The sequence below is a fragment of the Thermobia domestica genome, chromosome 10, assembly GCF_964235325.1.
Source record: "Thermobia domestica chromosome 10, izTheDome1.hap1.1, whole genome shotgun sequence".
Classification (NCBI taxonomy): Eukaryota; Metazoa; Arthropoda; class Insecta; order Zygentoma; family Lepismatidae; genus Thermobia; species Thermobia domestica.
Genome location: NC_137463.1, coordinates 194,047,104 through 194,070,234, shown reverse-complemented (window position 1 = coordinate 194,070,234; position 23,131 = coordinate 194,047,104). Strand labels below are relative to the sequence as shown.

The window sequence follows — 23,131 nt, the reverse complement described above, 5'->3', positions numbered from 1 at the left end:
CACTTAAAATAAACCACAAAGTACATATAACAACTTCACTGTGTTCATTGCACTTAAATAACAAACTTAACTTTACAATTCTGGAAGAAATGTTCGTGCCTCGTGCCTTATGCACCTTCTCTCTTCAACACTTTCCATCTTGAATAACAAATGAAATCTAAAATTCGTAAAAACAGTGTTTCCAGTTCTTAAAAATATTACTACATAATATAAGACTTAACATGCCGCCCGCCAAAAAAGGGCTAGTGACCTTTTTTTAAAAAAATAGAAAAGGAAACAAACTTTACATAACAACAAATAAAATATACTAAAACAGGAAATAAATATACTTTAACATGAATGACATTACGATTCATCATTATTTGGTAAAACACAAAGTCCTCTAATTGAGCGTTTATATAAACCATTGGAAGTTCTAACAGTAGCCACTCGAACCAAACCGTCAGGTCCAGAATGCACTTCAGTGATGACTCCCAATTTCCACGATAGAGGAGGTAGCTTATCTTCTTTGAGAACCACCAATTGACCTGGCTGTATGTTTGCACAGCTTCTCTTCCACTTATTTCTTCCTTGTAGTTGTGACAAATATTCCATATACCATCTTCTCCAAAACTGTTGTTGGATCCTTTGCCATCTTTGAATTGAACTAATCTTCTCGTGATGTAAGTCTCGTTCTGGTAGCGCTGTCAATGGTTGACCAATAAGAAAATGACCAGGAGTTAATGCTACTGGATCATTAGGATCATTGGATAATGCTACAAGAGGTCTCGAATTTAAGCAAGCTTCTATTTGTGTGGTTAATGTTGTTAATTCTTCAAACATGAGATATGACATTCCCATGACTCTTCTTAAGTGGTATTTAAAGGACTTAACTGCAGCCTCCCAAAGACCACCGAAGTTGGGCGAATATGGCGGAATAAAATGCCATTGGATTCCTTCAGTAGTTGCAAAATTCTTAATCCTTTCTTGATGGTCACCTGTATGCAACAACTTTGCGACTTCTTGAAGTTCCTTGTTGGCACCAATGAACGTAGTTCCATTGTCGCTATAGATATGCTTGCATCTACCTCGACGAGATATGAATCTTCTCAAAGCAGCTAAAAATGCCTGACTAGTAAGATCACTCACAACTTCGAGATGGATAGCCTTTGTTGCTAAACACACAAACACTGCAATGTAGCACTTCACCTTTGTTTTTGACTTTCTGGTACCAGTTTTGATGTAAATAGGACCAGCAAAGTCAATTCCAGAATTTGTGAAAGGTCTTGTTAGTTCTACTCTATGTTTTGGTAGTTGTCCCATTAATTGATCTGGTCCAGACGCCTTTAATCTTTGACATGTAAGACACCTTCTAATTACTTTCTTGATGGCATTTTTACCATTAGGTATCCAATACCTTTGCCTTAGTGAGGCTAGCATTAACTGACATCCAGAATGTAGCAATCGCCTATGTTCATGTTCCATAATTAGTCTTGTTAGGTGATGATCTGGTGGTAGAATAATTTGATGTTTAGCGTCAAATTCAAGTTCAGACATTTTTAATCTTCCACCAACTCTTAGTAATTGTTGATCACATATGAAAGGATTGAGAGACAAGAGTTTGCTCTTATTGCTAACTCTTCCACTTTCTTTAAGATCAGCCATTTCCTTAGCATAAACTGAACTTTGAACTTCTCGTATTAGTCTGATTAAAACTTCTTCAATTTCTTCCAAAGTAAGAGCGTCTACATTTCTTCTTGATGCTTCTACTTTAGCATTCTTGTAAAACCGCATGCAATAAGCCAAGACTCTCTGAAGTTTGTTCAAAGTAGAGAATTTTTCGATCATACTATTATCTTGAGTTGTCACTAAGTAACTTGATTTTAATTTCTTCTGTTCAGGAATCTCTCTGAGTGGGGCAGGCTCCGTCTTAGGCCAATCAAGTGAAGAACACTGTAACCACTGAGGACCGTTCCACCACAAATTATTATGTATTAACTTGTCAGGACTTGTTCCCCTTGATATAATATCTGCAGGATTTTCACTTGAAGCGACGTGTCTCCATTCCCCTCCCACTTCTTGTACCTCAGCAACTCGATTGCCAACAAATGTTTTCCATCTATTTGGACTTGCTCTTAACCATGCTAAGACCACCATAGAATCTGTCCACATATACAACTGGGATATTCGTTGTTTTAATGCCTTAGTTACTTTCTTGACAAGTTTTGCTGATAACACTGCTGCACCTAACTCTAAGCGAGGCAGGGAAATCTTCTTTATGGGCGCCACTTTGGACTTAGCACATAATAACTTCGAAGTAACTTGACCATCCTTGCTGACGGATCTTAAATACACACATGTCCCATAAGCCTTTTCTGAAGCGTCTGAGAAAGCGTGAACTTGAATGTCTATCAAGGTACCCAACTGAAGAACCATTCTGTCTACACTGATATCTGATAATGAAGGAATGAATTCAAGTACTGTCTTGCATCTTTGCTGTAGTTCTTTAGGAAGTGTTTCATCCCACTCCAATCCTGCTTGCCACAGATCTTGAAGAATTATCTTACATACGATTGTTATTGGACTAACAATTCCCAACGGATCAAAGATTGAAGCAATAATACCCAACATCTTGCGTTTTGTTAAATTATTATTCGACCTTTGATTTAGAGTGAATCCATTCATCACTTGAAGTTGATCAGTTGCTGGATGCCAAAGTAATCCTAATGTTTTGATTTGACCCTTATCGTCTAAGCGTAATGGAAGTTGTGTTTCTCTCAATTCTTCAGAGATGGATTCCAATAACTCAGTACTGTTGGAACACCACTTTCTTAGCAAAAAAACACCCTTTTGTAGCATTTGTATTAATTCGTCCTTTATCTTTAAAGCTTCCTCCACACTTTCAGCTCCTGAAATACAATCGTCAATATAGAAGTCATTCTTCAGAACTTGTGCTGCCTTCGGATATTCACAAGCTTCTTCTGCACTTAATTGCTCTTGACAGCGAGTAGCAAGAAAAGGCGCTGAGGCTGTTCCGTATGTGACAGTTTTTAATTCATATACCTTAATGGGTTCTTCTTCTGATCTTCTCCACAAGATCTTCTGGAATTTACAGTCACGCTCATCAATCAAAATCTGTCGATACATCTTCTCTATATCTGCAGTAAAAGCTATAGGGTAGGTGCGAAATCTTAATACAATTGACTGCAAATCGTCTTGCACAGTTGGACCAACTTTGAGAACATCGTTCAGTGAAATGCCACTAGTTGAGCATGCGGATGCATCAAATACTACTCTAGTCTTCGTAGTAGTACTAGCTTCCTTAATAACTGGATGATGAGGCAAGTAATATCCTTGAGTAATATTAGAGTTGCCTTCCACTTCCTTCATATGTTCCAAAGCTTCATACTCTTCAAGGAATGCCACATAATCTGTGCGTAACTTGGGGCATCTATTTAACCTTTTTTCTAGTTGTTGTAAACGCTGAACAGCTGTCTTATAAGAATCACCTAACTGGGTCACTTCTTGTTTGAATGGCAGTCTCACTATAAAGCGTCCTGTTGAATGTCTTCTGGTGTTTGCGATAAAATGTTCTTCGCACTCCCTTTCTTCTTTGGATAAAGGAGTTTCTTGAATATCTTCTATTTTCCAAAACTTCTGCAGCTGATGGCTTAAATCATCGTTGTTGTGCAAAAAAAATGTTCGATGTTCTGGCGTGAAGTTGTTGTGCTTTGGCATCTGATATTGTCCTGAAACTATCCATCCTAACTCTGTATTTTGGAGAACTGGAAATGCACCTGGACGCACCTGTTGTCCTGCTTTGAGTAGACTAAAGAAAATTCCAGCACCTAACAACAAATCAATCTTACCAGACTTGTTGAAATTAGGATCCGCTAACTGTAAATTCGGTGGAAAGTTCCATTCTTTAATGTCAATATCAGCATCAGGTAAATTTCCCGCTATTTTTGGCAATACAAAACACTCAACATCTACACTAAAATCACTTACAGCAGAGAATACTTGTAACTTACTTCCGTATTTAACGTTGCAACTTACATTATTAATACCTTGTACAGGAACATTCATAGGATATTTCTTTAATTTTAACCTTTGAATGAGAGATTCTGTTGCAAAATGAGATTGGGAACAACTATCAAGCAAAGCCCTAACCATATGTAATTTACCATTGCAATCTTTAACTTGAACAACTGCAGTTGAAAGTAAAACACGCACATTACTTTTAGGCTTCACAGAGCAATAAGTACTAGTATTAACAACTTCCTGTCCTTGAGACATTGACTTTTCACCTACAGGTTCCGTAACAGAATCATTTTCAACACTTACAGCATGATTAGGCTTTGATTTCTTAAAATCACTATGCAATAACGTGTGATGCTTGAGATTACATATTTTGCATGCATTTAGCGAACAATCTTTCGCTACATGGTTGACAACTTTCAAGCAATTAAAACAAAGCTTGTTCTGTTTCGCAAAACTTAATCTTTTGGATACACTTAATTTCTGAAACTCATTACACTTTTGCAACGCATGACTTTGTTGACAAAACGAACACAAAACATTAGTACTCACATAAGATTGTCTAGCATTTTTTACATCCTTAACAACATTAGATTTACTGAAATTCGACTTTGATTGCGTAGACTTTACCAATTCTAAGGCCTGGCATTTATTTTCTAAAAATACATGAAGTTCTTCTAAACTAGCAAACTGTTCCCTATTTGTTTGATTTTCAAAGTCTTTACGTGTTTGTTCATCTAGCTTTTCCAAAACTAGGTGCGATAACAATATATCCTCCAAAGGAGTATCTAACTGTAACGCCTTAAGTGCATTTACGTTACTTATAGTTTGATTTAATAATGTCCTTAAGTCCGCCACTGAATCTTTACTGACAGTTGGTAATGAAAACAATGCCTTTACATGAGCAGTTGCTATTAGCTTTGGATTATTATACCTTTTGCATATCATTTCCCAAGCAAGTTTGAAATTTTCACCTGTCACGGGTATATTCTCAACTAATTTGCTTGCTTCACCTGATAATGAGGACAACAAATAATGAAATCTTTGAATATCATCTAAACTCTGATTGTTTACAACCAAACTACTGAAAGTATCATGAAAATGTCTGAAATCTGTAACTTGACCTTTAAATGTTGGTAGCTTTATGACTGGTAATTTTAGACACCCTGTATTCGCGGTTGAATTATCTGACGAACTTCTATTGCTACTACTAGCCTTCTCAGCTGTTTCAACAATTGACGTCATCTTTGCAAGAGTATCGTAATAAGTGGCTTCAAACAAGTCTCTATCCTGTGTGTATTCATCGTTTTCGTCCTTTAATTCAAGCTGTTTTTGCACTTCATCATATTCTTTGAATATATTGGGTAAACGTGCACACCTAACTTTAATTTGCATTACATCGCCGTCTGCTCCAAATTGTTCAACAAATGTTTTCATTCTTGTAAGGGAAGCTTTAGCTAGGCCTCTTGCCTTTATAAGAGAATTAGTATTTGAATCCATTGCTTGTGATATATCTACCTGAAGTCCTTATAACAACAGACCTTTACACAAGTAAAAGAAACAAAAAAATATACTTAGCTACGTGACTGCTACATTGCGCCTTTGTTTTTCTTCAGATTGCAATGCACAGCTGAATGCGTAGGCGCGTACGTGATAAGTCCACTAGGTCAATTTTGCTTCTGATTCGTAACACTCACTGTCTTTACACACACATAGTCAATATGAATGTTTGAATGATTCACTTATTATTTTTCTTGGCACAACACTTCCTCCATCCGGCACTGGAGGACCAAAAAAACTGTTTATGCTTATGTTCTTAAACGTGCGCCATTTACTTTACTGGTAATGGACTGTCTTCTAACAATGGAAACTTCCAATACTTGTTTTTAGTTTTTATTGTACCTTACTAATCGCTGGTTTTCAACTAACACTTAAAATAAACCACAAAGTACATATAACAACTTCACTGTGTTCATTGCACTTAAATAACAAACTTAACTTTACAATTCTGGAAGAAATGTTCGTGCCTCGTGCCTTATGCACCTTCTCTCTTCAACACTTTCCATCTTGAATAACAAATGAAATCTAAAATTCGTAAAAACAGTGTTTCCAGTTCTTAAAAATATTACTACATAATATAAGACTTAACAATAATAATAATAATAATAAGTAAACGTACTGTTATTTCTTGTCTGAAATTGAAATGTTCAAAAAAGCCAAAAATTTCCCAGGCAATAAAGCAGTGGAAAATACTTCGGTCTTCTTTTTTAAAAATGCCGGATTTTTTTCGAGGTTTTGCATCTCTAATCAGAATACTAACAGCGATCCAGTTACAACAACCCTAAAACAATAATGATCTGGCTTCCTGTAACAATCTTCATCTTTATTAAAACAATAAATATCTCACATCCACAGATATTTATTACGTCTACCAAGCTCTTGAACACACACTGAATTCTTTCGTTAACAACTTTTTATTAAAGCTTCTTTACAGATATTTATTACGTGAATACAATTCACTTAACTGCCCATCAAATTCTTAGTTGGCTCACCTTTAACCAATGTATCTATCAACAATTAGATTTTCTCTAAAAATACAGTTGTAGACTGAATATAAAATCCGTGCTGTGCCAAAAATGGAGAAGTTCGGTTTAATGTAAAAATATGGCCTATGTGCCTAACACTACTCAGTGTAAGACTGGTTTTATAGTATTCACTGTGGAAGTAGTTCAAATAATCCCCAGAAGAACGCGCGTGCCTATATGTCCCATAAGTTCTGAAGTAACATCTCGGCTGTTTACTCAATATTTTTGTTTTGGCACTTAGTATGGATTTTATATTCAGTCTACAATTACTTTTAACCCTCAATAGATGTCTTTTCGTAGAGTACACAACTTAATCGACAAGACTTCTTACACTTTTCAGTATAATAAGATAAGTGCACAGAAAAAAGTTTTACTCCACTGAGGGAGCTGAGACATCGGTTATCCTCCCAAAATGGGTAACTAGCACGTGCCATTGGATCCGGTAATTTAGTGGTATCTCAGCACATAGAACTGGGGTAGACAGGCCTGGAATTTACCCCTTTGTAATTCCAAAGGTATCCCACAAAGTGGGTTGGTCTCTGCCGGGTCGTGGTCATACCGTGGGATTCGGTACCTTGTGCTATTTCAGCACCATAAGGGGAATTTGAGCTTGCCTTAACGCTCCAGAGCCGATACTGATGGCGGGTAGACTCCTATTTGCTAGAGAAGTTCCCTCCACCAGTATATAAACTGGAAGATAGGCTGGAGACTATCGCACAATGGGCGTATCTCATTACCCTATTTGTGATATGAGTGCTAGTTACCGCCCTAGAAATTACTGCAAACTTCTTTCTTGAATAATGGTAGTGAGCTCAAGATGTGTCGATACCACCAAGTGAATCTGGGAAGAGAGTTTTTTCATCATTCATATCTTGATTATCCACTTTGTCTGGATTTCATCCGTTCCATTATCTTTCTACAGTATGTAGGAAACTGAAAATTATGGTAATGGTGACTTCTTCCTTGGGTAGTGTTGGGGTCGAAAGGGATGAGGTATTCACTGTAGTAATGACTGAGATCAATCCAGGGGAGACACAATGACTTACTAATGTCTCAAAACCACCTCAAACTGTGTGCTGCAACCTTCTTATAAAAGGTATTAGTAGTGTAAAACAGAAGATTTTTTTTTTATCTGCATAAAACAACTAAACGTAACTAAACTTGTTCGATGTGTTAGATATGGAAAATACATTCTTCTTGATTTCTCCTAGCGACATCTTAATTGAAATGTTTGTAAACTTGAAAGTTCGTTGATTTCAGACAAATGTACAAATTGAAAGAAATTGGTTTAAAGGAAATAGGTATCTACGTACGAATAAAGAGTCAAACTTATGTGTTCAATGTGCTTTATTTTCACATATCAATTACATGATAAAATAAAAAATAAAATAAATTACAAATATGTGTAACATGTCTTACAAGCATGTTCTTAAGAAAACCGTTACACTTTGTATCTTATTCACTATAAAATTAGCATTAATCTTATTTAAAGAATCTGTATCTAATGTAATCTCGGATCTAAAAGAGAGAGAGAGAGAGAAGGTTGCTCTTCGAGATAAGTATCAAATGGAGACACTATACATGTTTGTATAACCATATCTAATTGGTGAACTAAAATACATTATATCATTTGTAAGATATCCATATTAAGAATATGTAACTATGATATTGCATCACTGTGTGTCCGATACTTACTTTCAAAATTTTTTATTATCTGTTTATTGAACATTTTTTTTTAAAAAATAAATAACATAAATAAACAAAGCAACCAATATTTTAGAAAATGTTTCTATGTTCTCATTTAACATTTAAGGTGGAAAAACAAATTAAATTATCTTCTTTGTTTCTAACTGAACTGTCAAATGTTAAGGAGATCATTTGGAGGAAACACAAGGGTGGTATTCAGAACACTTTTCTTCTTTCCTCTGCAATTTCTAAAACAAAAAGGCTAGATCCGATATTACTAATAATCCAATGTAAATTTCTAAATGGAATTTTGCTGTTAATTTTTGTTTTAATTCTGCATCCTATAAATATTCATATAATCAAAAATTTCATTCAAAAGTCAATGACATAATGCTTAAGTCACTTTTTTTTTTTTTTTTACCGAAATTACACTTTTTTTAAAATTTCTATCCTTCTCAATACTATGAATTTCAATTTTATAGTGATTTTACAGCCTTAAACTGATCTACAAATATGTAGAAAGTGTAACGGTTTACTTTAAATTTGTTAACCCATTGTACAAATTGAAATGAACTGAAAAGTATAAATTAATCTGAATTCATTTGTATTGAACATTAAAGGGCAAAGTAGAAAACATAAACATTAGAAAGTGACAGTGCAATCAAGCAAGTTCAATTTTTCATGTTTGAACCCCCTCTGTACTCGCTGTTATTAGGGTTCCGTTGATTAGCATGATTGTCTAAATCAGCTTTTGTTCCCGTACCATGATAACCAGCTGTATGGCCTAGAATAAAAGCAAAAGATATTTTAATTCAAAGTAGCTAATTATAAATGGCTATATAAGACTATTTTACATTAATGGATTAATTCTACCACAATAAAATATACAGTATATTGTCTTACAATAATCACCAGAGAAAACTTTCAGCAGGATATGGAGTATGGAATATTATGGTACCTCAGTTGCGTACTCCAGGGGACACAGGTTTAAACCCATCTTCAGCAAGATAACATGCAAAAATAAACATTTACTATATTAAATTATGCGTACAAACGCCTGAAATGATACGAACTTGGGAGCCCCCTAGACGATATTCTGCGTATGTCACTGCGTAAAATAAAAAATTAGAAATATTTCTACATGTATACATATTTATTTATATTACCTTCTTCAGAAAGACGAGACCTGAGAGATCAAGACAGAAAGTCACATGAGCTTCTTAAGTTGAACGTATGTAAAAGATTATCATGTGTTATGAAGTTGAGATGCGAGGCAAAAGTTCTGAGAAATCGAAGTTATGTGCTATTTTTTTGAATGTAAGACATGGAGACAAAAGTGTTCCAATTATCAGGATACTTCTCGTAACAACAGTAGTGTATTAAAGAAAATAACGTTTGAATTTCTGTGTGGGTGATGCTTAAGGTACATTATTATCAGGTAAGAAACGATTCTTTTAATTAGTAAATGTATATCTGATTTAGTATATTCACATAAAATGGTTTAGACGATTTAGGGCTTTTTTTTTTTTTTTTTTTTTTTTTTACCGGTAAGTCACTTGAAAACAAAAAGCTTTGAACAGTAAATCATCTGCCTTTTATAAGTGCGTGACACGCTTCCTCGTTTTCCACGCGCCTTTGGCGTGGGAGACCCGGGTTCGATTCCCGGCGGGAGCTCATGTGGTTCGGATTCCACGTTAATCAGTAGATCCACGTCTCATATAGCCTCGCTGCTGAACGGGACGTTAAACTCAAAATCAACTCAACTCAACTCAACTTCTACAATCTAATTAGGATTGAAAGTAATACTATAGCTTATCAAGTGCAGAATACTTAACCAAATACAGGGAGTACTATAGCTTATCAAGTGCAGAATACTTAGCCAAATACAGTGAGTATTGAGAATCTATCATTAAATTCGTAACAAACATGTCATAAACTTTTGTATCCATGCTGATAGTTTCAATTTATTTATTATCATTATCTAACTAACTAACCCGGAGGTTCAATGCCGCATTCACAAAAGCTCTCCACTGACTTCTATCCTTAACCAATTGGATCCAATTTCTACTTTGTATTCCTATCTCCGCGAGATCCATCTTAATGTTGTTATCCCATCTGCGTCTAGGTCTTCCTAATTGTCGTTTTCCGATTGGTCTTCCAGTCAAAACTTTGAAAGCGTTTCTACTTTCTTCCATTCTAGCTACATGACCTGCCCACCTAAGCCTCCTAAGTCTCCTAACAATGTTGGGTAAACCGTATAAATTATGTAGTTCCTCGTTATGAAGTTTCCGCCATTCCCCATTCCCGTTCCTCTTGGGTCCGAATATTCGTCTCAGGATCTTGTTCTCAAATACTTTCAGTCTATGTTCTTCCCTCAGAGTAAGCGACCATGTTTCGCAACCATACAATTATTAATTATTATTAGGTAAAATTTATATTTTAATTTTATTTCACTTATTGATTTATTTTCGTTATTGATAATGTTGTTGCTCATTTGCTCTGTATCTTTCTTCAGACTTAAAATATTTGCTAAAATTATAAGTATTATTTTCAATAATACGTTTGGATCAAGTTATTAGACACCTTGATGAGGATTCATATTCTTAATTAAAAACAAGCAATCCATTAAAAACAATATGTAGCTCTTGCATGCAATTATTCTTAATATTTTGTAGGTTCTATAATTTTCAGATAGTTGAATTGCTATTTTTATCATCTTTTAGAGTTCAAAGACAAAAACTTGGGAAGTGTCCACTGAGTAAGCGTACTTCACAAAAAATAAATAAATAAATAAATAAAATTGAAAAATAAATCATTAAAAAATAAAGTTCCAACGTTTTATGATATTTTCTTAAAATATAGTTAATATTACTATTATACGTAAATTTTCTCTTATTCCTTCGTAAAAGCTTCTTTCCTAGTAGGAATGATCTAAAGAACCTTTAGTTTTTCAAAGGTAAAGAAGAAGGCAGCAATGAAATCGTTGAAAAATTTATAATGTCTACAAAACATTTAATGGCAATAATAGCCAAGTGCAGTACTCTTGCTTCGTTTAGAAGTTCGAAATGTAAGGAATGACGTTGGAAATGTAAGGAAATGTAAGGAAATGTAAGGAGTCTTCTCTTGAAAAGATTTAACATTGATTGACCTGTCAGTTGTATTAAAGTTCCATATATAAAGGATACCCATAGCATTTTGTTAGAACAAATAATTCGGTAATTATATCGCGTAATCTGTTCATTATATATATTCGTGACACAAATGACTTGATGTGTGAACACCAATTTCTGAGTGGCGCTAAGGTCAGCTAGGCACTCAGAATACTTTTTACTTTCTAACTGACAAGCCGGTGTTGCCATGCTCTCACAATACCCTCCCTTTCCGACCCTTCGCTCTTCATTTTACCCAATTGTCAAAAATTAGAAGGGCAAATTGGATACTTTTTGTGTCTAAATATATTAACATAGAACTATCTCTGAAAAATTAATAACCATTGCAAACAACAGTTATATTGTTTGTGATAAATAAAATAAATAGTCTATTGCAAACAATATACAAATAACTAGTTAAAATGCTCGCTCTTCGCGCAGGGAGAATAAATTTACGGAAAATACTTCAACTCCCTTCCCCACTATCCTATATGGCCAGAAAAGAGGTATTTTAACATGAAGACTTCCGTTAAATCAATATTTCTTGTTACTGCGGTTTAAATGCGTTAAAAACAAAAAAGGACACTTGTTGGTTGCTATGTGAATCAAACAAACAATTAACCCCTTATCTTTAAATTTTACTTCCCATGTTAGCATTGGAATGCACTTGTTAGGAATGTTCTCTCCGTCTTGGGAACGCTTTCGGAAAACAATACTGTGCCAAAAACCTAAGTTCGGCCATGGTTCACTCATGTATCAAAAATAATCAAAGTCGGTGCAGAGGTCTAGGAGTAGTTCGCCGCCAAACATCGTTAGTTTTAATCTTATTTAAATTAAGTTCCTGCTGAAAATGGTTTTCAACATTTTAATATTTAATCAAATTTCGCGAAACAGAAACATGTTGTTGCTTACAATAGTAGAATCTATTTCACTGCTCTTATCAGGCATGGGGCAAGTCTAACCTCTTGCGTGAGTGAGCTCAGCTGGCATCCTCGTACGAACTATGGCAATCCGTGGCACAAGTTCCGAGGTGGTGGCGACGTGTGAAAGGACCTCGTGCCTCAGTAGATGCAAAGACTATAAGAAATTGGCATTCAAAGCCAATGGACACAGACTCTGTAGCGAATACTAGGAGATGCGGTCGCCCCTCAACATCCAGAACGAAGGAGAATGTACATGTGGTTTAGGAAATGTTCACTCGAAGTCCTCAAAAATCACAAAGACAGTGGTTTAACCCGAAATACAACTCTAACTGCTCTGAAGGAAGAGTTGAAATTTCGTCCATGGAAACCACATAACTGACAGGAATTATCACCCGAAGATTGTGATTATCGGTTAAAGCATGGGGAGCGGATGCTTGCTTGGTATGACGACTGGTCCGATCTTTTCGGTAATATCCTGTGGTCAGATGAAATCTGTTTCATGATAAAGGTTTCTTAACCGACATAATTGTTATTATTGAGCAGGAGAGGATCAGAGAGTAGTTGGTGGAAAAAGCCAACAGCACAGTGTGGTGCAGCATTACATCCACATAGGTTGAGAGTCCATACGTCATTCAGGACACAATGAATGTATCAAAGTGGGACGATTACAACGACCTAATCTTTATGCAAGATGGGGACCCATCTCATTTCTCACGTCCTATTCATGCGTCGCTCGACACTCGTTTTCCAGGATGCTGATTGGGACACAGTGACCCCCTTGAATGGTCAGCAATGAGTTCTGATCTAACGCCCTGCGACTATTGGATTTTAATTTTGGATAGGCCCACTCCCTCGCTTATGAATACATACAGTGGCGGCGATTGGATGTTAAAAGTGGGCTGTTGGCAAGACTTGACGAAAGGTTGTATAACTAATATGATACTATTTTTCGGTTAAAATACCGTATTGTATTTCATATTTAATTAAGTAAATTGAGAAGAGGAACGCAAGTAGGTACTTGTCCTTTGTACTCTTCAACAACGAAAGTGTAAGAAGAGATTCGATTCCTTGCTCATGCACAGCTTAAAATTTTGTCTGGAAAATTGTTTGATCAGATTATTTAATAACAAATTTGCAAAACAAATAAATAGAAAGGATAAATTAATCATAGTAATGAATAATGAGGCTTGTTTTGCAAAAGTTATATTGAAACTGGGGATTAATGAACAACTTATGTTTTTAATTCCATACATGCTATTAAATGTAGCTTCCAGAAACATGTTCGTTGCCATTAGATGCAGTTTTCACTTTCTTGGAACACTTCAAAACACAATACTTAGAATCATTCCACACTCCAGTTATACAAAATAATCCTAAAACCTAGAATTATGTTGAATTCACTAAATTTAATTGTATGTACACTCGTACACCCCTAAACACACCACTTCACTCGTATATTACACTGAAAAACAGTGGAAAAGGTAGTTATTTCTTATTACTGTTTTTTTTTTTAAAATCAATATTCCTTACTATTAGAAAGAAGAAAATACATTTTAGGAACTGTCGATTTTTGTGCATTTAAAAAATAACTTGTGAAAGACTTCTTCTTCTTCTTCTTCTTTTTTCGAAATGTTCTCTCAATTAGTTTCAAAGCGGCTGACTAATATATCAACCCCTTGTAAGAAGAAGTGAAAGTATGCTGAAATTGTTGTGCTGCAATAGATTCATTTTTGGGTTATTTTCCGTGGCAATTAAAACGCAATTCCTGTAGCTTTCTTAACTCCATGGGAAGACAACCAATACATGCTCACGCAACGCAAATACCATATCGCACCATTTTTTCTATAAACCAGTAATACATACAAAAACTTTACATTTCTAAATGAAGCTATATAATGGGTTACTTCAATAAAATGGGAAAAACTGCCCCCTTTTGCCCCCTAATCACCGCCCATGGATACATATACACATTTGATTGATCAATGACAGTAGGAAATAACTTTTACAGTAGTGGTTGATGCTATTTGTTAAATAATTATCTACCATTAATATAAATAGTGGAAAATATATTTACTCTTTATTGTATCTTTTTAGCGTTTATATATTTTTCAAAATTTTTGGGTAGACCCGTGGCTACCACCCTACCTGCTAAAGCCGCCACTGCCTGTGACTTCTTCCTCTGGAGGTGGGCAAAAGAGGAAGTTTATCATACAAAACTTAAAAGTCTTGATGAATTTTGTAGAACGAATTCGAGAAGTTCTTACAAAGGTACCGTTAAAGTATCTGCAGAAGTCTGTCACAAACATCCCTAAACGTTTACGAAAACTGGTTGATAACGATGGTTCTTATGTGAAATTTTAACAATACATAATAATTCTACCATTGATGTTTTTTGTTTCATAAAAGTTGGTTAAGTATTAATAAAAGCTACAAACAATTTTTAATAGGGAGTTAATTTCCGCCCACTCTGTAGATTAACTATATCTTATATATTCCACTATAACGATAAACTCTGAACTCCGAAATGAAAAGTAAAACTCTAACAATGAACGTAAACAGTGTGTTTGATACACAAATTAAAATAAAATAAATAAAACTCGGACAGAATACAAAAAATAAATAAATAAAATAAAATAAAATAATAAATGAAGTAATTGAAATAAATGTATCTTATTTTGACTTTAACAATTTAACACTAAATTTAAAAAATATCGGCACAAGAAATTTGAGTTTAAAAATAGAAGTTTTATCCAAAAAGTCAACTAACCTGGGCCAGTTGGCTCGTGGGTCCGGTTGCACTGATTAGCGCGGTTCGCTCTTGTTGCTGCATCCATTATGCTGCATGAAAGTACAGACATAAAAGGTTGCATGTTTTACAGTATACAGTATACAATACTAATCTAGAAATCAACAATATTACTCTGTATATAACGAGAAAAAAACTTTAAAAATGAGACATATACCATTCGATAGATCTTACTATGCTGAACACAATGATACAGGTGAGGGTAAACCTTATGCGTAGTTTCCGAGAAAATAAAAAAATGAATTTTTATTGAGCTTAAAAGTGCCATTCATTACCAATAATAATACAACCACAAAATAAATAAATAAATAAAAATAAAAATAAATAAATAAATAAAAGTTCTGTCACCAGACTCTAAGGTATGCATTTGATGTATTTTGTTACGCAGAACCCAAATTTCGAAACTCCAAGACGATCGACCGTGTGTCAATATTTTTATGGGCGAAAAACTTTAGCGATTTTGAATAGATAGAATACACGTACGACAGTCATACAAAACGTTCTGTGCAGTGGACTCCAGGGCATGGATTCGATGTATTTTGTTATACAGAATCAAAATTTTGAAACCCCTCTGTTTTTTCTTTTTAATGGGCGAGAAACTTTAGCAATTTTGGATAGGGAGAATACACTTAAGACAACACACACGTTTCTCGCCCATACAACAAAATTGACACGGTAAATCGTCTTGGGCAGTGTTTCTTCCAGACCTGTTCCTTGGAAGGCACTGCCCCCCCCCCCTCTCTCTCTGAGAGTGCCTCCCCGGAGCAAACCAAAATAATACGTTTATAATGTAATAATAAATAGAATAGTATCAGCAGTGACTCCTCGGAATATTGAATGTGCTCCCCCCCCCCCGGAATATTATTTCTGGAAGAAACACGGGTCTTGGGGTCCCGAAATTTGGATTCTGTGTGACAAAATAAATCCAATCAATACCCTCAGGTATACTGCACAGAACTTTTTTTTTTTATCTTTTTTGTATATCTGTGTTACATCGAAAGAAATACATCGAAATTCATACTCCGGGATCCACTGCACACAACTTTTATTTATTTATTTATTTATTTACTTATTTATTTATTTTATATGTGTGTGTGTGTGTGTGTGTGTGTGTGTGTGTGTGTGGCTGTGCAATTGATAGTTTATATTCTGCTGGAAAAGAATATGTATTTATTTGAGTGTTGCATATGTTTTAAAAGTGCAGTGTTAATAGCAAATTCTATTTATTCTGGTTTATCTTCTACTAACAGTGACATACAGAACACACATACTACTCCTAATATTTCAACAAAGCAAACAGAGTATCATTTTCATTGTGAATTTTTATTATTTTTTTATTGTACATAAAAGTGCAGAACATCTTGATAGTGTAAATACCGGTTCTGGTAGCTATGATCGTTTCTTTCCTTGAAGAATGATGATTTGAAAACTGAGTTATAATATTTTATATTTTAAAGATTGAAAACATTTTTGTTCTTTTCTGACTTAATTATACGGAACGGATTAGACTAACAAAATTTTGCATGATAATAGTGATAAACAAGTTTAGCTTATTTAGCTCCATTTGGTACTCCAAATGAATTAATCATTTATTATTACTTATTAAAATATAAAGGAGATCAAGTTTATTTATTTATTTATTTATTTATGAATATTTGGGACCGTGGAAAGAAAATTTTTCAAATTTACTTCACCGTGAATCAACCTCTGAACGTAACAATATCGTTTGCTCAATCTTTTCATTAACCAACTTCATTAGCGTTCTAGTTTAAGTTACATCCTATATAAGACCAAGATGTGATTCAATATACATCATCATCATCATTAGGTATTCTGCCATTATTGGCAGGTCAACTGAGAAACTTCCATGCTACACGGTCTTCCGCTAACCTCTTCGTCTTCATGTAGGATTTCTCTCTTTTGATATCGTCCATCAATTGTAGTCTCCTTCGTCCCCATCCTTTCTTTCCTGCCACCATACCCTCTACAACGTCCCTCATGATACAGTTCTTTCTCATTCAGTGTCCCAACCAGTTTCTGTTTCTCTTCTTAATAATATCTAAAAATTGTTCTCTTCTGCCCTACCATTTCTAACACCCTCTCATTCGTTTTGCGCTCGACCCAGCTAATTCTCTCCATTTTTCTCCACACTCACACTTCAAAAGCTTGCAATCGTTTTTCATCATTTTTGCGGATTGTCCATGTTTCTGACCCAAACATTTTATGAGTCTTTTTCTCAAGTTTTTATTCTAGATTCCATAAAACAGTACTTTCTTCCTCCTAAAGGCTTCTTTCGCCATTCCTATCTTGCTTTATTTCACGTTCACATTTCATATCATTGCTAATAATACTACCTAGGTATCGAAAACTAGTCACCTGTTCTATTTTCTCCCCTCCTACTTCTATATTTGATACCGACCCTTTCGTTCCAATCACCATGGCTTTTGTCTTTCTAATATTTATTTTCATTCCATATTCTTCACAGCCCTGCCTCAAGTTTTCTAATATCTTATTGATTTTCTTTTCAGATTCCGCAACAAGCGCCATATCATCTGCAAAGCGTATACACCTAATCATTCTACGTCCTTCTGAAATACCACTTTCATTTTGTAGGCTCTTTCAGTATACATGTATGTATGAAATAACTCAAGGAATGTTAGTATCTTGATCTACCTTTCTTTCTTTTTATTATTATTTTATAGCACTTTCTTTAAGATAAGAAAAACGAAGAAGGAAAAAGAAAAAAAAAACTATATTTTTATTATTTTTTAAGTAACCTAAGATTAAACTCTTTCCATAAATCGATATAAAAAAATGCCATTAAACAGGCAACTTAAACAATCCGGAAATCAATTATTCTACTTTTATACTGGAATAACAATGCTCAATAAGAAAATGTTATAAGTTAGGCTTCTTTTTAAAATTAAGCATATTTCATATATATCTCTTCATTAAATATTTACCACCTAACAGTATTTGTAAGACGAGTATAGTTACAGGTGGTAGTACTTACCTAATCAACTGTTTACTAACGCTGTTAGTATGAGCTTGGCGTGGATGGAAAATCGCTCTGTGAGTCTAAACCAAAGAAAGAAAGAGAATCTGTATTAAATATGAATGTTAACCAGATCAGAACAGTTCAGAAATGGAGCTCGAAGTTCTAGTTTTTCCTCGAACTTTCATTCCTGAATACTTGTATCATCTGATACTCTTGATTAAAAGTATGATCTCTCCCTCCTCCCGTCAAACAACAACATATTTATATGAAGTTTTCTGGTTACGGTTCTGCACCTAACCATAGATATGGAGAAAGTAATGAAGTAAATTATAGCATTGTTATAAGTTATTAACTCTTTCTTTTAATATTCTTTTGTTGTTAATCTGCCAAAAGTATTAGAAGTCTTATAGAATGGCTACGTTCATTTGTCTGTCTGTCAACAGGTATCCCAGCAAAAATAGAAAGAGATAGTGAGAAGTGGTCTTTTGGAATCAAACCAGCATCCCAAGAATAAATTTCATTTCCTCCACTAACTCTCCATTCAAATCGAATGTCAAAAATTAGCAATTTCCTATTTCAACTTTGATTTCGTTAGAACAAATACGGTAACATATCGCTGCAAGCGTTTTTTTTGTTTTTTTTTATCGATTCAGTGTCTGCAGAAAATATAATATTTTCACCTGCATCTCTCTCTACTAAAATCGGAAGTAGTAGAAATTTACTACTACTTCCGGTTTCAATGTTGATCTGCATAGAGTAAAAACGGTAAAAGAAAGAAAAAACAGTTTTCTGCAATCGATTAAACATCCAAGAATTATGGGGAGCGGAGGCAGCTAAGTGGTAGAATACTTATCTCTAATCCGTGGGATCCTTGGTTCGATTCCGGCCAAGTAAGTTTGTGTACTCCTGTTTCCTCCCACCTTCTCATTCCACCCAAGTATTATATAATCATTTACTTCCCTAAATCATCTGTCTCTCTTAACCTACCAAGCATAATCGTCGGATGTTAAACTGAAAGATTTCATTTTTCCGAAGACTATATTTCACTGTCGATTTTATTTCTCTAGTGCAACCGGAAGTTGTAAAAATTTACTACCACTTCCGGTTTGAGTATTAATCTTTATATAGAAAAAACAGAGAGATATCAAGACATGGCTTCACCGTCTCAAGAATTAATCTTTATATAACAAAAATAGTAAGAGATAGCAATTCATGGCTTCACCGGCTCGAGAATTAATCTTTATATAGCAAAAATGGTAAGAGATAGCAAGATATGACTTTACCGTCTCAAGAATTAATCTTTATATAGCAAAATTAGTAAGAGATAGCAAGTCATGGCTTCACTGTCTCAAGAATTAATCTTTATATAGCAAAAATAGTAAGAGATAGCAAGATATGACTTTACCGTCTCAAGAATTAATCTTTATATAGCAAAATTAGTAAGAGATAGCAAGTCATGGCTTCACTGTCTCAAGAATTAATCTTTATATAGCAAAAATAGTAAGAGATAGCAAGATATGACTTTACCGTCTCAAGAATTAATCTTTATATAGCAAAATTAGTAAGAGATAGCAAGTCATGGCTTCACTGTCTCAAGAATTAATCTTTATATAGCAAAAATAGTAAGAGATAGCAAGACATGACTTTACCGCCTCAAGAATTAATCTTTATATAGCAAAATTAGTAAGAGATAGCAAGACATGGCTTCACCGTCTCAAGAATTAATCTTTATATAGCAAAAATAGTAAGAGATAGCAAGACATGACTTTACCGCCTCAAGAATTAATCTTTATATAGCAAAATTAGTAAGAGATAGCAAGACATGGCTTCACCGTCTCAAGAATTAATCTTTATATAACAAAAATAGTAAGAGATAGCAAGTCATGGCTTCACTGTCTCGAGAATTAATCTTTATATAGCAAAAATGGTAAGAGATAGCAAGATATGACTTTACCGTCTCAAGAATTAATCTTTATATAGCAAAATTAGTAAGAGATAGCAAGTCATGGCTTCACTGTCTCAAGAATTAATCTTTATATAGCAAAAATAGTAAGAGATAGCAAGATATGACTTTACCGTCTCAAGAATTATCTTTATATAGCAAAATTAGTAAGAGATAGCAAGTCATGGCTTCACTGTCTCAAGAATTAATCTTTATATAGCAAAAATAGTAAGAGATAGCAAGATATGACTTTACCGTCTCAAGAATTAATCTTTATATAGCAAAATTAGTAAGAGATAGCAAGTCATGGCTTCACTGTCTCAAGAATTAATCTTTATATAGCAAAAATAGTAAGAGATAGCAAGACATGACTTTACCGCCTCAAGAATTAATCTTTATATAGCAAAATTAGTAAGAGATAGCAAGACATGGCTTCACCGTCTCAAGAATTAATCTTTATATAGCAAAATTAGTAAGAGATAGCAAGTCATGGCTTCACTGTCTCGAGAATTAATCTTTATATAGCAAAATGGTAAGAAATAGCAAGATATGGCTTCACCGTCTCAAGAATTAACCTTTATATAGCAAAAATGGCAAGAGATAGCAAGACCTGGCTTCGCCGTATGAAGAATTAACCTTTATATAGCAAAAACGGTCATGAAATACAAGATATGGCTTCAGCGTCTCAAGAATTAATCTTTAATTATCAAAAACGGTAAGAGTGGCTTCACCGTCTTAAGAATTAATCTTCATATAGCGAAAACAGTAAGAGGTAGCAAGACATGGCTTCACCATCTCAAGAATTAATCTTTATAGACCTGTAGCAAAAATGGTAAGGGATAGTAAGACATCGTTCAGCGTCCCAAGAATAAGTTTCATCTCTGACCTTATGCTCGGAATTGCAACTGGAAGTTAAAGGTCTACTATAATCAGTTTCAGTTTTGAGTTCGTATAATTTTGAAGTTTACTGTAGTTCCATAATGTGAAACTAAATTCACTTTTTCAATTTCTGATATTTTTATAAGATTACATGACAAACTTTTACTTCCAGTTTAACCTGCTACTGCAGTTTTGTTTGAAGTCCTTGTAACGATCTGAAAAACGATCGTTACAAATCTGATTTGTTTGGTCCACATTGTCATTATTTGATTGTTTTATTTTATTGTAAATACTTGTTCATTTCATTTTAAGATTGCTGTTACTAATTTTAAAATGTTATTATCAAATTTCAACTCAAATTTTAGTAAAACGAGTAGACGAATTATAGTTTTCTGAAATACTAAATGAATCACTGGGCTGAAAGTGCTTTAAATTCTGTATATATGCATTTTTTATCTTTTTCTTATTATTAATCGATTGAAAAATATACACTAAATGTCTACATAAAACAGAGAAAGTTAAATAAATGTAAGAAACGAATTAATTTGACGTTTTTAAACAATTTAAGTTGTTGTCTAAGTTAAATACCATAAAATATTGACAATCATATTCTTTTGTGCGGTAAATGAATATATATGGTAAGATGTGTTCAAACAATATCATTGAGATGTGCTATAATATGAATTGCTAAGAGCCTAGCCCCGCCTACTTTCATATCCCAGATGATTCCCAATGTTAGATAAATTTAACAAGTTAGATTTTGTATGAAATAACTATTTAACAAATAATATGACTTTTCTGAATCTAGAAGGCTAATATTACAGCTTATGTTCAAACTACAAGATGGATGTTTTCGGATGTTTTCAGATGCGTATTCTTAGCCCTTTGGAGGTGATTCAAGATCAAGAAGATCAAGATAAAGCTCCGCAGTCATGTACTGATATGTCGCTATCTTAAAGTAATGAATGAGTTAATTGAAGTATATACGTCGAGGTAATTCTTAAGAACAGCTACTTCTCATCTCCGGTGCACGAGGATACTCTTACTTTTTCACTAGCTACAAAATTGATTCTATTTGATGTACAAGTGGCAATACAATACATAAGAAACCCAGATCATGCTGTATTCACACTCCAATATGGAGTGAGAATACAGCGTGATCTGGGTTTCTTATGTGTTGTATTATCACTTGTACATCAAATAGAATCAATTTTGTAGCTAGTGCAAAAGTAAGAAGTATCCACGTGCACGGAACATGCGATATCCGTTCAATTTCCCCCACACATACTCATACATTAAGTACAAGGGCAAAACAAACTTCAAAACACAACGAGAGCGGAATACACACACATCTTCCTTTATTTCGAATCACTCATTAACTAATTAGAACTCACTCTGTTACCTACTTTTTAACATGCTAGATACTTAATGAATAATTCCTAAAAGTATGGCGTTTCTCATCCTTTCCTAAATGGGAAGCGTGGCTCCTTAAGTATAACGTACGTCGAATTCTTGATAGTAAACGAAATAATTTAGGTACTTGCTGTAGGAAGTAAAATGGTGCTAAGATAACTGATGTATCCTAAATCCGGATCGTTTGAAAGCAGACAGCTGTAATATAGCTCTTGTATCCTGGTATTTGAAATAAACATTAATTTTTGGAACTGAGATTTGGAATCTGTATGACTATTGTAATGTTTGTTAAATGCTGTGAATCTGCTTCCCCGCATGATATACGGACCTACTCGACTGGTGATAATTGGAATGGAAGTTCGAAATACAAATTGTATAAAAGTTAAGGTTTTCTTAGGGCAACGAATGGTTGTTATTATAGAAATAAAATGGGTAGTACTAGTGAGTGTTTTAGAAATAATTAACAGTCATATCCTGTAATTATATTTACTGTGGTATGGAGTATTAACGTAAGGTAATTTTGACGGTGTTGAATCTCATTAGCACCATCAATTTCATTAGTTCATTGATTGATTATGAGAAATTATTTTTGTGCTTTCCTTGAAATGAACTGAAATTTTAATGGTTTGATTTTACTGATGACTTCTTCAAATTTACTTAAATGACTCTTACATCGTAAAAATTAAATTTTGTTCTAAATAATTTCAAACTCAGAACTCTTAAGGATCAATTT

At 34.2% G+C, this 23,131-nt stretch overlaps 2 protein-coding genes across 2 annotated transcripts in view; both read right to left on the bottom strand.

Moving 5' to 3' along the window:
- Window positions 1-345: 345 nt before the first annotated feature.
- Window positions 346-5,517, bottom strand: LOC145661717 (uncharacterized). Its single transcript, XM_081727050.1, has 2 exons — window positions 5,214-5,517; window positions 346-5,030 (listed from the first exon to the last, which is right to left on the bottom strand). Exons 1-2 carry the CDS (start codon window positions 5,515-5,517, stop codon window positions 346-348), a joined length of 4,989 nt encoding a protein of 1,662 aa, XP_081583176.1.
- Window positions 5,518-7,943: 2,426 nt separating this feature from the next.
- The window catches only part of LOC145662127 (uncharacterized), a 29,464-nt gene continuing 14,276 nt past the window's right edge, over window positions 7,944-23,131 (bottom strand). Inside the window, exons 3-5 of the mRNA XM_081727465.1 lie at window positions 18,180-18,244; window positions 15,128-15,198; window positions 7,944-9,072 (exon numbers count right to left, since the gene is read on the bottom strand). Of these exons, the coding sequence (XP_081583591.1) occupies window positions 8,960-9,072; window positions 15,128-15,194 (180 nt within the window). The 5' untranslated portion in view covers window positions 15,195-15,198; window positions 18,180-18,244 and the 3' untranslated portion in view covers window positions 7,944-8,959. The remainder of the gene's footprint in view (window positions 9,073-15,127; window positions 15,199-18,179; window positions 18,245-23,131) is intronic.